The sequence below is a fragment of the Paramisgurnus dabryanus genome, chromosome 8 (assembly GCF_030506205.2).
Source record: "Paramisgurnus dabryanus chromosome 8, PD_genome_1.1, whole genome shotgun sequence".
Lineage (NCBI taxonomy): Eukaryota > Metazoa > Chordata > Actinopteri > Cypriniformes > Cobitidae > Paramisgurnus > Paramisgurnus dabryanus.
The window spans coordinates 29,590,235-29,603,156 of NC_133344.1; the positions used below are offsets into that span (position 1 = coordinate 29,590,235).

Genomic DNA, 12,922 nt, shown 5'->3' on the forward strand with positions numbered 1-12,922 from the left:
TAACAGTAAAAAGAAAAGGTTTCTCATAATAAATGTAGCGTATATAGCAAGATAATTTCATCAGTTTAACAACACAATGTATAAATATTTATCTTGTAAACGGATTTGAAATAATAAATAATTGTCACGTCACGTAGCAAGAGAGACGATAGAGATCTCATTAACTTTTCCGCAGTAAGTTTTATTTCAAATTCAAGTTTTACATATTAAATAGGCTATTAAAAAGTTTGTGCTGCTCTCATAAAAACCTCACACCAGACAGCACAGACTTCTACTCACAAACATACACTGAAAAAAATGGACTTGGTGGGTCTTTGAATTTAAATAAAATAAACATGTATATGCAACACAAAATATTTATATTCCTTGTGTAAACATAATTTAATTGATTATGATGAAAATGTTTTGTTTGAATGTAAAATGAACACATTATCCTCACATTGATTAAAATTGATTGAATTGAATACTTAAAGCAATAAAATTGAGTTTGCACACAAAATGGCACCTCCTAAACAGAAGGTGGCAGTAACGCTCAATAAAAAGGATGTCAATCGCCATAAAGGAAGAATAACCCAGGTCAAAAAGACGTAGTATTTAATGTATTAAAAATATACTTAAAATACAAATAGTATGTTTATAATACATTTGTATTTCCAACATACTTATTTGAAGTGTATTAAAAATACGTTAAATTGCATTTAAACATATTTTTTAAAAGTATACTAGAAGTACACTTGTAATAAATATATACTTAAGTACATTTTTAAGAAATATGCTAAACTTAAGAATATTTTAAATGTATTTATATTAAGTGTACTAGAAGTACATTGGTAATAAATATATACTTAATTACATTTTTAAGAAATATGCTAAACTTAAGAATATTTTTAATGTATTTATATTAAGTGTACTAGAAGTACATTGGTAATAAATATATACTTAATTACATTTTTAAGAAATATGCTAAACTTAAGAATATTTTTAATGTATTTATATTAAGTGTACTAGAAGTACATTGGTAATAAATATATACTTAATTACATTTTAAAGAAATATGCTAAACTTAAGAATATTTTTAATGTATTTGTATTAAGTGTACTAAAAGTATGCTGGTAATAAATATATGCATAATTACACTTTTAAGAAATATGCTAAACACAAATGTACTTCTAGTGAAGTTTTAGTATATTTGGATAAAACATACTTTTTTCAAAACATGATTCATTAATTGTAATAAGCTAACATTGAACTTTCCTCAAGCCTTTCAACATTATATCATTCCGATTGCACAATAAGCTATTTTTTCAAAGATTTGCTTAAAATTCTTACTTGTTTAATTTCAAAATCTTACTTGTTTAATTTCAAACAACACACGTGACACACGTGACTAAACCTGATTGGTTGTTGTCATAGTAACACGTCACGGTGCTATTTGAAACTTGTTCAGTTTAGTTCAGTTGTTCACGGTGCATGCGGTTGCTTGCATTAAACGTATAAACTGTTAAATTAGATGGCGACTCTGCATTAAACGTATTTATTTAATTAATCGGCGATCATATTTCACCAGAGGACTAAGATAAAACAACTCGATTTAAAATATGAGCAGTTTTAGTGGATCTGACGTTGAGGGAAAAAGTATTTCGCTTTTTGTTTGGAGATGAACGAGACAACACGAGGGTAAGTGATGACAGATTTTCACATTTCTTTATTTAGTTAACTATTAAATAAGTAAAACATTACATTACATTTAACCCAGCTTCTTTATGTAACGTTATGTCTGTGTTGCGTGTGGTAATTGGAACATCTTTATTTTCTGACTAACGTTAGGCATTTCTCTTAAGCATTTCAGAAATCATTAAAACCTTTCTTTTTTTTTTTAGCACAGCGACATAAATATGACCAACCAGATCCCAAGTAGACAGGAACAAATGAAGATATAGCGCATAGAAAGACTTATTCTTGGTGGTAAGTTTGTTGTTGCTATTTGATTTCACGTTTAAGGTTTTTCTAATGTTTCTCTTGCAACGCTAACGTTAGTTTAAAATGATGTTTGAGCTGTCTTACCGGAAAATACCATGATATGACCATATGGTTATTATAACTCCAGTAATGTTCAATGGCTAATGTTTATATCAGTTCAATCTTGACAACCTTATTGTCTTTTTGTTTATTTTTAAATGTATTTCTAATTACATATGGACACAAAAATGACATTGTAAGAAGGGATACTTTTATGAGAGATTGTAAAACTGCCGAGGCTGGGTTTGATTATATTATATTGTCTTAATATATTGTACTCGGGGTAAGTAAATCTTAAAACGAAAAAAATCATTAATCATCATTTACCTGCCTGTTGTTTTTCAGATCAACTGCTATTGACATTTTTGAATCGGGGCAAATGTGGAGTGAAGAAAAACGTTTGCAACACATCCATTCCAGGTGGCTAATTTCTGTCCTTTTGAATTATTCTTGTAAAAAACGTTTTTTTATTGTAAAGCTGTAAGGGACTTGGCCTAGTCATCATTGCACCATTTGGCAGGGCACCAGACTAACTTTTTTTACTAGGAGCACAGTGGCCCCCAACTGAAAATTTTAGGGGCGCAACCAGAAAATTTAGGGGCACACACGGTAAAACAACATGCTAACCAAATATTCACATGTCTACTAATTTAGACTGTATTACTAATAAATACTTTAATTATAGATTCAGAAAGTACAATGTGCTGTTTCAGATTAGTGTCATATCCACTGATCTATATAAATGACTGGATTGCGCAATTGACGTCACACTTGTGAAGCCACCGCGCTGCCATGTTGGTATACCCAAAAGTTCTATTTAATCAATGGACGTTATCAGATTTTAATGATAAAACATCACTTTACTCGTCTTTGTTTTTATATCTGAAGTTACCCTGTACATTATTACAACACAAACGTCCAAAGCATGTAAATAGTTATTTACTGAAAGTTGTACATTTTGCATTTTAAACAGTTATTATACATTCATCTTTATTACAGTATCAGATCAGCAGACAGACCGCAGCATATTTAGTATTAATGACAATAAACGTGCTCATTCTGAAATCTAAATAAATAATCATGCTTTGTACAGTATGTGCATGCAATAATTTGCTAGTTTTGTAATTGTTATCTTAACTTACAAGTTACCTAAACTTATTTAGAGATATAACGCTGACCGTCACAGTGTAGCTGAATGTCAAAAAAAACTTTATTTATACCCGTGTCATTAGCAAATGCAGCAGACACACTCACCTTAACGGTTTTTTATAAATCCATTATCCTGCCCGATTAAAACATAAACATTGCAAATAACACCAGAATTAACAAATAATTAACGTACACATATCCTAAAAATTAACCTTGTGTAACTGATACGCTGTAAAGGGGGTAAATTTTGATCATGATTTTGAATGGAAGTCAATGACGCTCTCTGCCGGTTGGGTATACCAAGATGGCGGCTCGAACTCTGCGCTGGCTTCACCTCACGCAGTTACGTCAAGCGTTCTATGCGCAATCCAGTCATTTATATAGATCAGTGGTCATATCACAAAAAAAAGGTCAAATTTACTGGTTGCACATGTGCGACCGGATGTAAAATTCAGTGGCACACTCTCAAATTTAGGTGGCAAAATGCCACCATTTGATAGCAGTCTGGAGCCCTGTTTGGCATCATTTCTGATTTCCTTAAATCTCCTTAAACAGAGGTGAACCTTAAGTTTGCAAGACCACAATAGACAAACAATGGAAAATGATCTAGGTTCAAATAAAACACAATTATCAATGTAAAACATATCCTGTAATACACACAGGTTGCTTTATTTCATGAGCCTGTTCTAATCCTATCTTCATTCCCACTTGTAGAGTGCTCTGACAGATAAAACTGACACGCTTGATGAGGACACAGTCAAGCTTTAAAAGGTAAACTGAGAAGTTAACAAAACTTCCATACATGCATATCTATGCCAATTTATTTTAAACATGGATATCCAAATGTTCATTCATTATTGGTTAATTGGTATATTCTGTTTCCTTTTCACAGACCGTGTGATAAAGCAGTCTTCAATTACTACGGTGTCTGAATTGCAAGAAGAAGTCACCCTCCACTTAAACATGTGACATCTAAACTGTTTTGTGTTTTAGTTCAGCTTTTTATAGGTTTATCTTAAGTTGGTTAAAGGCAGAGTGCACTATTTTTGAAAGCCAATGTTAACATTTGAAATTACCTAAACAAACATGCCTCTACCCCAATAGAATCTGGACCTTCTTTTGATAGAGCCACCACACACATACGCAATCCCGGCAAGGATGTCAGTTAGTAGACACGCCCCTTACTGCTGGTTGGCTACAAGTGTGTTTTGGTAGTCGGCCCAATTTCCTTTTCCAAAGCGTTTTTCAAACATTGTGCACTCCGTCTTTAAATTGCACTTAAACATTTTTTTTCATTAACTTTTTATGCAGAGAATTACATTATGATTATTATATAATCATTGCTTATGAATATTTAGTGATTGCATATTCATAGTGTACTTTTCATTAATACATTTAATGTTAATGTTGTACAATTTGATAGAAGTAGCTCTGTAATTGCATTTCTCTGATATTTGTTTTATATGTTTCTCTTTGGTCAAGAGATTATGTATGTATCTGTGCTTGATTAATTTACTTTAGGTATTTTTGTAATGTACACAACACAATATGAAGTATATTAAATTGTTCTGTATTCAAAATCTGTGTATGTGTCTTAAAATTTAATGATTTTAATATAACATTTTAAATATTAAAAACAGCTTTATAATAAAATAGAAGTGTAATGCTAATACATTTCTATTAATGTAATGCTAGTATATTTCTAATATGCTGAAGTACTATTAAAGTGTTCTTAAAGCACAGTTAAATTAAGCTTTAAATGTATTCTAACTGTATTTTTAAGTGTATGAGAAGTGCATTTCAAATGAATTTTAAAGAAGTACACTTAAATTGCACTAAATATATTTGAAGTTGTTCCAATTAAACACAATTTCAATATATTAAATATAATGCAAATAGATTAAAATTGACTTTAAATATATCTTGAAATGCATTTAATATATTTGAAGTGGGTTCAATATAATACATTTAATATGCATTTAGTATAGTAGCTTTTAAATATATTAAGTATGTCCCAAAAAATACTATTTAAATATATTTCTTTTTCACCTGGGAAACATCGTTTGTTTTGGGCGCCAAAATGAAGACTCAGCAGCAGTCAGTCAGAAGAACTCTCTCAGACGGACACCACGTTATTAAAGTAAGTTCTATTATTTATTTATGTTCACTTTATACGTGATACATCTTCACTAGATAGACAGTTTTTTTACAATATGTAGCCATTGCAATGACTTGTAGTAAAAATGAGTTTGGAGGATGTTGGTGGAGTAAGTTAACGTTACAGTCAGTCAGTCAGTAACTTAAGTGTAAGGCTCATAAAGAAAAACAGCGTTTTAAAAATGTCAGCTGTATAACGTTATTTCACGTTTGGTAGTTTTATCCGAGTTGAAAACTGTCAGATTTGAGTTGACTTTTGAGGCACTTTTTACTCAGTTGTTCTATGGAAACGGTTCAGGACAAATAAAACGCTAACCAAACGTTATTCTGTCCAGAGTAACGTTATCCATGTAAGTAATTTACCAGATGATATCAATTGACAACATTAATAATGACATTGCGTATGAAACAAACTGTCTGCTTAATCAGATGAACAGACCCGCGTCAGTTATTCGTGACTTCACTACGCCATGAGCAACACTTGATTCAATTAGAAAAAGCTTTTTTTAAATGCCTCACGTGACGTCTGGTATATTAACTGAAAAAAATATCGCTTTGAAGTGCCACACCTTAAAGCTGACGTTTTCGGAAGAGAACCTTGTTTTAAGATCTCATTTTGTCCAAAATTGCGTCCTATGACAGATATAATACTTATTTCATTATTGCTCTGTGTATGTGTGACCTTAATCATTTGAGGTTGTGTGTTGATTTCACCTCTGAATATTTCCTCTTATAGGTCCATCATCCTTGCATGCGCTACACACTCAAAAGCATTGGTAAGTAATTCCTTTCACTGTTTTACTGCTGTTAGAAGCTAAATCTTATTTTTTTTTTTACTAATATACATGTATTATTCTTTGACTCGCAGTACTCAAATATACAATGGTTGGTTAATTTGTTTTCAGATAAATGCTGAATTTAAAAGAATCACTACTGTCTTATGTTCCTGCGTGTCACCTGGACCTCCAATCCAAAAACCTGACGAAACTCTTCTATCAGAAAGGAGGACAGCTAGCAAAAAGACTTGGAACAATCAATGATCAAATGACAGAAGTAAGTAATATAGATTCATAGACATAAAAATGTGTAAACAATGTTGGAAGTACAGAAAATGTAGTATGTTTTAGTTACATCTTTTGGCACACGGGTCATTAAACCACCTGGGAAGATTTAAAGGGGTAGTTCACCCAAAAATAAAATTCTCATCACTTACTCCCTATCATGTTGTTACAAACCTTTATAAATGTCTTAGTGCTGATGAACACTAAGGAATATATTTTGAGGAATGTTTGTTCCCAAACCAATCATAAGCCCCATTCACTTCCATAGTGGGGAAATATAATACTATGGAAGTGAATGGGGCTCATGAACAGTTTGGTTGCAAACATTCCTCAAAATAAATGTCTTCCTTCGTGTTCATCAGAACAAAGACATTTATACAGGTTTATAACAACATGACAGTGAGAAAATGAGATAATTCACTTTTGCTGTGATTGTCAGGTATGGTAGCACACACTCGAAATGTGGCCTCTTTATTTAACTCATTCCAGTCTAGTAAACGCGCACACACACACACCCAGAGCAGTGGACAGTGCAGCTGCCTTGCTTTGTAACCCATATATTTGTAACCAATTGTAATATGCTGTGGCAATGCACATGGGTCTGTATTCTTACATTTATATTTGTTTGCATTGTACTAATTTCCAATGACACTTTTATTGTAACAGTAACCTTTTTTTCTGTTTCTTTAACTACATTTGTCTGTTTTGTACAGGGCATGAATGAAGTCAGCATCAGTGTGGTCATTTGAAGACACCACTGTTGGGATTTGTGCTCTCAAACAACATGCTTCTTGTGATGAAGAAGAGGATCTTTGTATAGTCCTGGAAGGCATGAAGGTGTTGCAACATCGTGCCATGTTGTTTGAGCTGATGTATGCCTTTAACCTGAGCTATCCTGATCTCTGCTTTATTTTTGAGGAAATCCAAAAGATTTTAATGGAACTGCATTGAGCGTAACTTTAACGAACAGTTTCTTTCAGTGAAAGGATCAGAAAGACTGTGCTGCTTATTTATGTTCTTTTTATTTATCTGTTTTAAGTGTTTTTTCTTATTAAAACATTAACAGTTTGCTGCTCAGAGTTGATTTTGGAAATGGTTGTTGTATTTTGTTTTTGTTGAATCTTTGATTATCAGTTTATACAAATGCTGTAGCTCTGACTTTCTGAAGGATTGATATATTCCAGTTTGTAAATCCATTTAAAAAATAATAGTACTTATGCTGCGTTCCAGGCAACCTGTAACCCGTAACTCACGACTTCAAAACCACGACTCACGACTTTGAACTGGGAGTACATCGATCTAGTACGAGTTCACGGGTGGGAAGTCACGGGTTTGACTGCCGTTCCAGGGCACTTTCACCGGTAGAAGGTTGTAAAAACACGAGTTACAGGCTGCCTGGAACGCATAGGGTCGTGAGTCGTGGTTTTGAAGTCGTAACTCACGGGTTTAAAAACCTGCCTGGAACGCACCATTACTGTTTTGCATGTCTCTTTGGAATGCAGTGTTTGTGCTTTAGCACTTCTAAATCTACTGTGATAGTAACTATTTTAAACATTTGGGTCAGTTTTACAGATGGGGCTTTTTCTAGTCCCAGACTTTTGCAATGCCTTAATTTGAAAACATATTGCACTGACATATCTTGACATATATCAGTGCCATTGTTTTGTCTCAAGATGTACTCCAGTTTTGTTTTTGTAAGGTAGGTTTGTTTGTAAACTTTTTTTGTAAAAAATATCCTAATATAACTAGGGCCTAGTCATGGATTAATCTACAACCTGTCTGGGAAATTGCCCCTTTGTATGTACTGCATGTGCTGATTGTTGTAATAGTTATTGACTGTTGTTGAATTAATGTGTAGTGATTTAAATGAATTGATGATCTGAAAGCAGTGGTTTGCCTCAATATTACTAAACTTTTGTTTAAAACTCTTTGCTTTTTATGACAATGCAAATGTATTTTGTATTTAAAAACGAAATAAAGAACATTTGGATAATTATGGATGATTATTCTGGTGCCAGAAACATAATGAAATTGCTTTAGAGTTACATAATCCCATAATATAAGCATTAAAAAAGCATGTTGGAATTACAGATGAAAATCTAGTCCCCTTACATAATAAAATTACTTAAACATTACAAAATAAATGTGTTATAGTAAAGAGAAATAGCACTTTGAGTCAACATATTTATATTAGACTACTTGAAACAATTAAAATGTTTTGGTCTGACACATAAAAATTAAATGAGGAAAATTATGTTGGTTTAACACAATCGGATTATGTGGGACCGATGTACACATTAAAATTACGTAAATTGAAAGGATTTTTTTTTTCAGTGTACGCAATGCAGTGACTATATCTGCGGACACAGATTCCTAATGGGGAGAATTAAAAAGTTCGGACTCGGGTCGGACTCGGGCTGAGAATTCTGGGCTCTACTACTTTTGCGTCAACTTGATTTTAATAATTTAAATGAGGAATTATATTTAAAGAAGAACAGACAGAAGCACTTTTAGTTGAGTTGCATTTAATAAATGTTATTTTCTGGGCTGTTTCTGATTGTACAATTATTACTTGATAATATTGGTTAATTTATTTAAATAATTTCAGCCTACTTTTGCGTCAACTTGATTTTAATAATTTAATTGAGGAATTATATTTAAAGAAGAACAGACAGAAGCACTTTTAGTTGAGAGTTGCATTTAATTAATGTTATTTTCTGGGCTGTTTCTGATTGTAAAATTATTACTTGATAATATTGTTTAATTTATTTAAATAATTTCAGCCTACTTTTGCGTCAACTTGATTTTAATAATTTAATTGAGGAATTATATTTAAAGAAGAACAGACAGAAGCACTTTTAGTTGTGAGTTGCATTTAATAAATGTTATTTTCTGGGCTGTTTCTGATTGTAAAATTATTACTTGATAATATTGTTTAATTTATTTAAATAATTTCAGCCTACTTTTGCGTCAACTTGATTTTAATAATTTAATTGAGGAATTATATTTAAAGAAGAACAGACAGAAGCACTTTTAGTTGTGAGTTGCATTTAATAAATGTTATTTTCTGGGCTGTTTCTGATTGTAAAATTATTTCTTGATAATATTGGTTAATTTATTTAAATAATTTCAGCCTACTTTTGCGTCAACTTGATTTTAATGATTTAATTGAAGAATTCTCTTTAAAGAAGAGCAAAAAGAAGCACTTTTTGTTGTAAGTTTTATTAAATAAATGTTATTTTCTGGGCTATTTCTGATTGTAAAATTATTTGATAATATTGTTTAATTTATTTAAATAATTTTAGCCATTTAATGTTGCACATACGCTGTAAAAAACACTGGATTTACTAAAAAATATAGACAGTGCATCATTTTTGCATCCCCTTTTTTTAGTAAGTTTTACTAAAAAAAAGTTCCGCAATGGGGCACTTAGTAAATCCAGCCTTCATTTTTTTCAGTGTATATTGGGGGGGGGGCCTCAAACCAGCGTTAGCCCAGGGCCTCACAAAGGCTTAACCCGGCACTGGCTGCGAGACAAAGTGAATCAATTTCTCAAACACAATTGTGGATTTTGTCAAAACACCTCTCAAAATGCTTGCTACAGATGCAGAAAACACAGAAAATTTTACCTGATCTAAACCTTTTTTTATAAAGGATGAATGTTTCGTTGTCAGTGTGTAAACGTGATTTACACATTGTGAGCTGGTATTTATTTTTTAACATATTTTTTTATATCAGACTAGAATTTCAAATCAGTGTGCAAAAGTCCCTGTGAACCGAAAGTTGTGGTGGACTTCCGTGTTGTGAAGCATTTCAGAGTGAAATGAAATATTATATGAGTAAAATAGTGGGGGTGTCTTGTGTTTTCCACTGTGAGTTGATTGAATATTGGAGGGGGGTGGAGTTAACAATTGCTCTGCCCAAGCTGTCTAGCTTACGTCATCAGGGAATGATCGCCACAATAGGCAGAATTACTTTTTTCAGGTTTTGATTACAGTTTATGAGGGCACATGGATTACATTAAAAAATAAGAGTTGTCAGTTTTGATTTCCTGGGAACTTTAATGTGGAACTGTAACTGGATTCTAAAAAAATCCAGATTGCACTGGCTTGACTGACGTATTTTTAACATTCCTGCTTTTACCACCGCAATCGTTGCACTGACATAAATAGCACAGATCAATATTAGTTTATATTGATTTCTTTTTGTCCCTCTCTAATGCTCATGTAAAGAGTATTAGGTTGCTATCCGATGTGTGTTATGTCATACTGATGGCTCGATCTTGGCTATTAAAAGCTCTTCCCTCCTTTGACATTCAAAGGTTTGCTTCAGGGTGACTTTTGGTGTGCAGTATAGTGTCTGAGACTTTTTTTCTCAAACACAGGCGTGGTGAAACCCAGACAGCTCTCTGAAGACTCCATAGGTGGACTTGGGCCTGGTAAAGGGGTCACACAAGGGTTAAATCGAACAGCTGGAGTCAGGAGGTCATTTCGAAAACCACCTGAGGTATTTTTTCCATATATATGATAATTGAACAAACGTAAAAATAAACGTTGATTTACTGTAGACAAAATGTCTGTTTACATTATTTGCTTTACTTTTCATGAGTACTTTTAAAGGGACATTCCACTTTTTTTGAAAGTAGGCTCATTTTCCAGCTCCCTGGAGTTAAACATTAGATTTTTACCATTTTGAATCCATTCAGCTGATCTCCGGGTCTGGCGGTATCACTTTTAGCATAGCTTAGCATAATTCATTGAATCTGATTAGACCGTTAGCATTACGCTCAAAAATAACCAAAGAGTTTCGATATTTTTCCTATTTAAAATTTGACTCTTCTGTAGTTACATTGTGTACTAAGACTGACGGAAAATTAAAAGTTGCAATTTTCTAGGCTGATATGGCTAGAAACTATTAAAGAAACATTACATTCCTTCATTTCCAGCATCCAGTTGATGACATTGACAAGATGAAGGAAAGAGCAGCCATGAACAACTCCTTCATCTACATCAAGATTCCTCAGGTTCCCCTATGTGTCAGCTATAAGGTGTGTTCATACTGCCAAATTCACCGATGTTAAAAAGGTGTTCCTGTATACTAACAGTTCACTTGTGCCGTAGGGTGAGAAAAGCAGTGTGGACTGGAAGGATCTGAACCTGGTTCTGCCCTGTTTGGAGTATCATAACAACACTTGGACCTGGCTGGACTTTGCCATGGCTGTGAAGAGAGACAGTCGTAAAGCTCTGGTTGCACAGGTAACCCATAAATAATTTTTTTTAGTTATAAGCTGTAGTCGATTCCCGTCCAGAACACACACCGTAATCAATGTCCATGCTTTTGATCAGGTGATAAAGGAGAAACTACGGTTGAAACCGGCCTCAGGCTCAGAGTCTCGAGGTAAACCCACAGATGGTAAAGCAGACAGCAGCGTCCAGCAGCAGGTGGAGGATGAGAAGGCCCGACTTTTGATCGGTCTCAGCACGGCAGACAAGAGCTCGACCAAAAAGAGCATCTTCAGTCGGCGCAAGTGAGCGGACCACGATAAGTGACTCACGTCCACGTCACCACCAGTGGTGCCTTCGAACGTCCATGCTGGATGTGGACGGGCAAACCAGCACTGTACACAAGCCACGGCTCCAGGCGCTGGTCCTCCTATGGGATAAGATTGTCATTCTACTGTCTGAAATGAGTGCTGTATACCTTGCTTTGTGTGTTTATGTGCTTCCGTTGTGCCATAACTCATTTCAATGTATTCAAATGCACTACATACACATTTATCAAGTAAGATAACAGCTTAAGTTAAATGGTGTGTCTCACAAGTTTGTCTCACAGGTTTATTTTGTATCTCAGCAGCAGATTAGGAGAGCTGTGCTGCTCATGTCTTTCCTGCTGGTTCAGGAGATTCCCAAGTGACTTTCAAAGAGGGAGGCACCTGGAACAGCTAAGGGAGTTTGAAATTATGCATACTGAAAAGAAATCATCACAATTCCATTAAGTAGGGTGCTTCATTAATGATAAATAAGGAATTTATTCCTATAGGAGATCAAGATTAAAGATTACATTGTACATGATATACAATTAGTTGCCCTTTGCTTTACTGTACCGTTCATTGTGCAATACAAAAGCAAAGCATACTGAAGATTTTCTGCTAGTGAAGCAGCTGTGTTGTGACGTTGACAGTCATGAGAATCATTTTGTTGTATTTCATCTTTGTAGCCGATTGATTGATGCTTTGTAATTTTAACACTGTGGCACTTTTACACAAAGTATTTTCTGATATTTTTGTATTTGTGGTTATCGTTTCAATAACATCTTCAAATGCTGCTGATCTTTGCGTTTCAGCTTCAAAAGATGTGGATTATTTCAGATTGTTCCCACTGTTTTGAGGCCTAGTATTGTTCTTTGTAGACATGGGAGGTATTAAATGTGTCACCAAGCATGTACATTAAAATTTCTCAATAAAAGCAGCCAATAAGCCTTTCGAAGTCAATTAGGTCTCTTTGAATTTTAGCCGTTTATTCATGATGTCTTTTCAT

At 33.7% G+C, this 12,922-nt stretch overlaps 1 protein-coding gene and 2 long non-coding RNA genes across 4 annotated transcripts in view; all 3 read left to right on the plus strand.

Moving 5' to 3' along the window:
* LOC135771276 (bridge-like lipid transfer protein family member 2) overlaps positions 1-12,201 on the plus strand; it is a 34,730-nt gene extending 22,529 nt beyond the window's left edge. For both annotated transcript variants that reach the window (XM_065281462.1, XM_065281463.1), the window contains exons 37-40: positions 10,771-10,892; positions 11,332-11,433; positions 11,507-11,641; positions 11,732-12,201. In XM_065281462.1, the coding sequence (XP_065137534.1) occupies positions 10,771-10,892; positions 11,332-11,433; positions 11,507-11,641; positions 11,732-11,917 (545 nt within the window). In that variant the 3' untranslated portion in view covers positions 11,918-12,201. The remainder of the gene's footprint in view (positions 1-10,770; positions 10,893-11,331; positions 11,434-11,506; positions 11,642-11,731) is intronic.
* On the plus strand, positions 1,336-4,998 carry LOC135771275 (uncharacterized). Its single transcript, XR_010542877.2, has 5 exons — positions 1,336-1,677; positions 1,881-1,965; positions 2,365-2,439; positions 3,883-3,939; positions 4,061-4,998. It is a non-coding gene; the product is annotated as an uncharacterized lncRNA (long non-coding RNA).
* Positions 5,922-7,595, plus strand: LOC135770474 (uncharacterized). The gene is made up of 3 exons (XR_010542638.2): positions 5,922-6,101; positions 6,231-6,378; positions 7,100-7,595. It is a non-coding gene; the product is annotated as an uncharacterized lncRNA (long non-coding RNA).
* Positions 12,202-12,922: the final 721 nt, after the last annotated feature.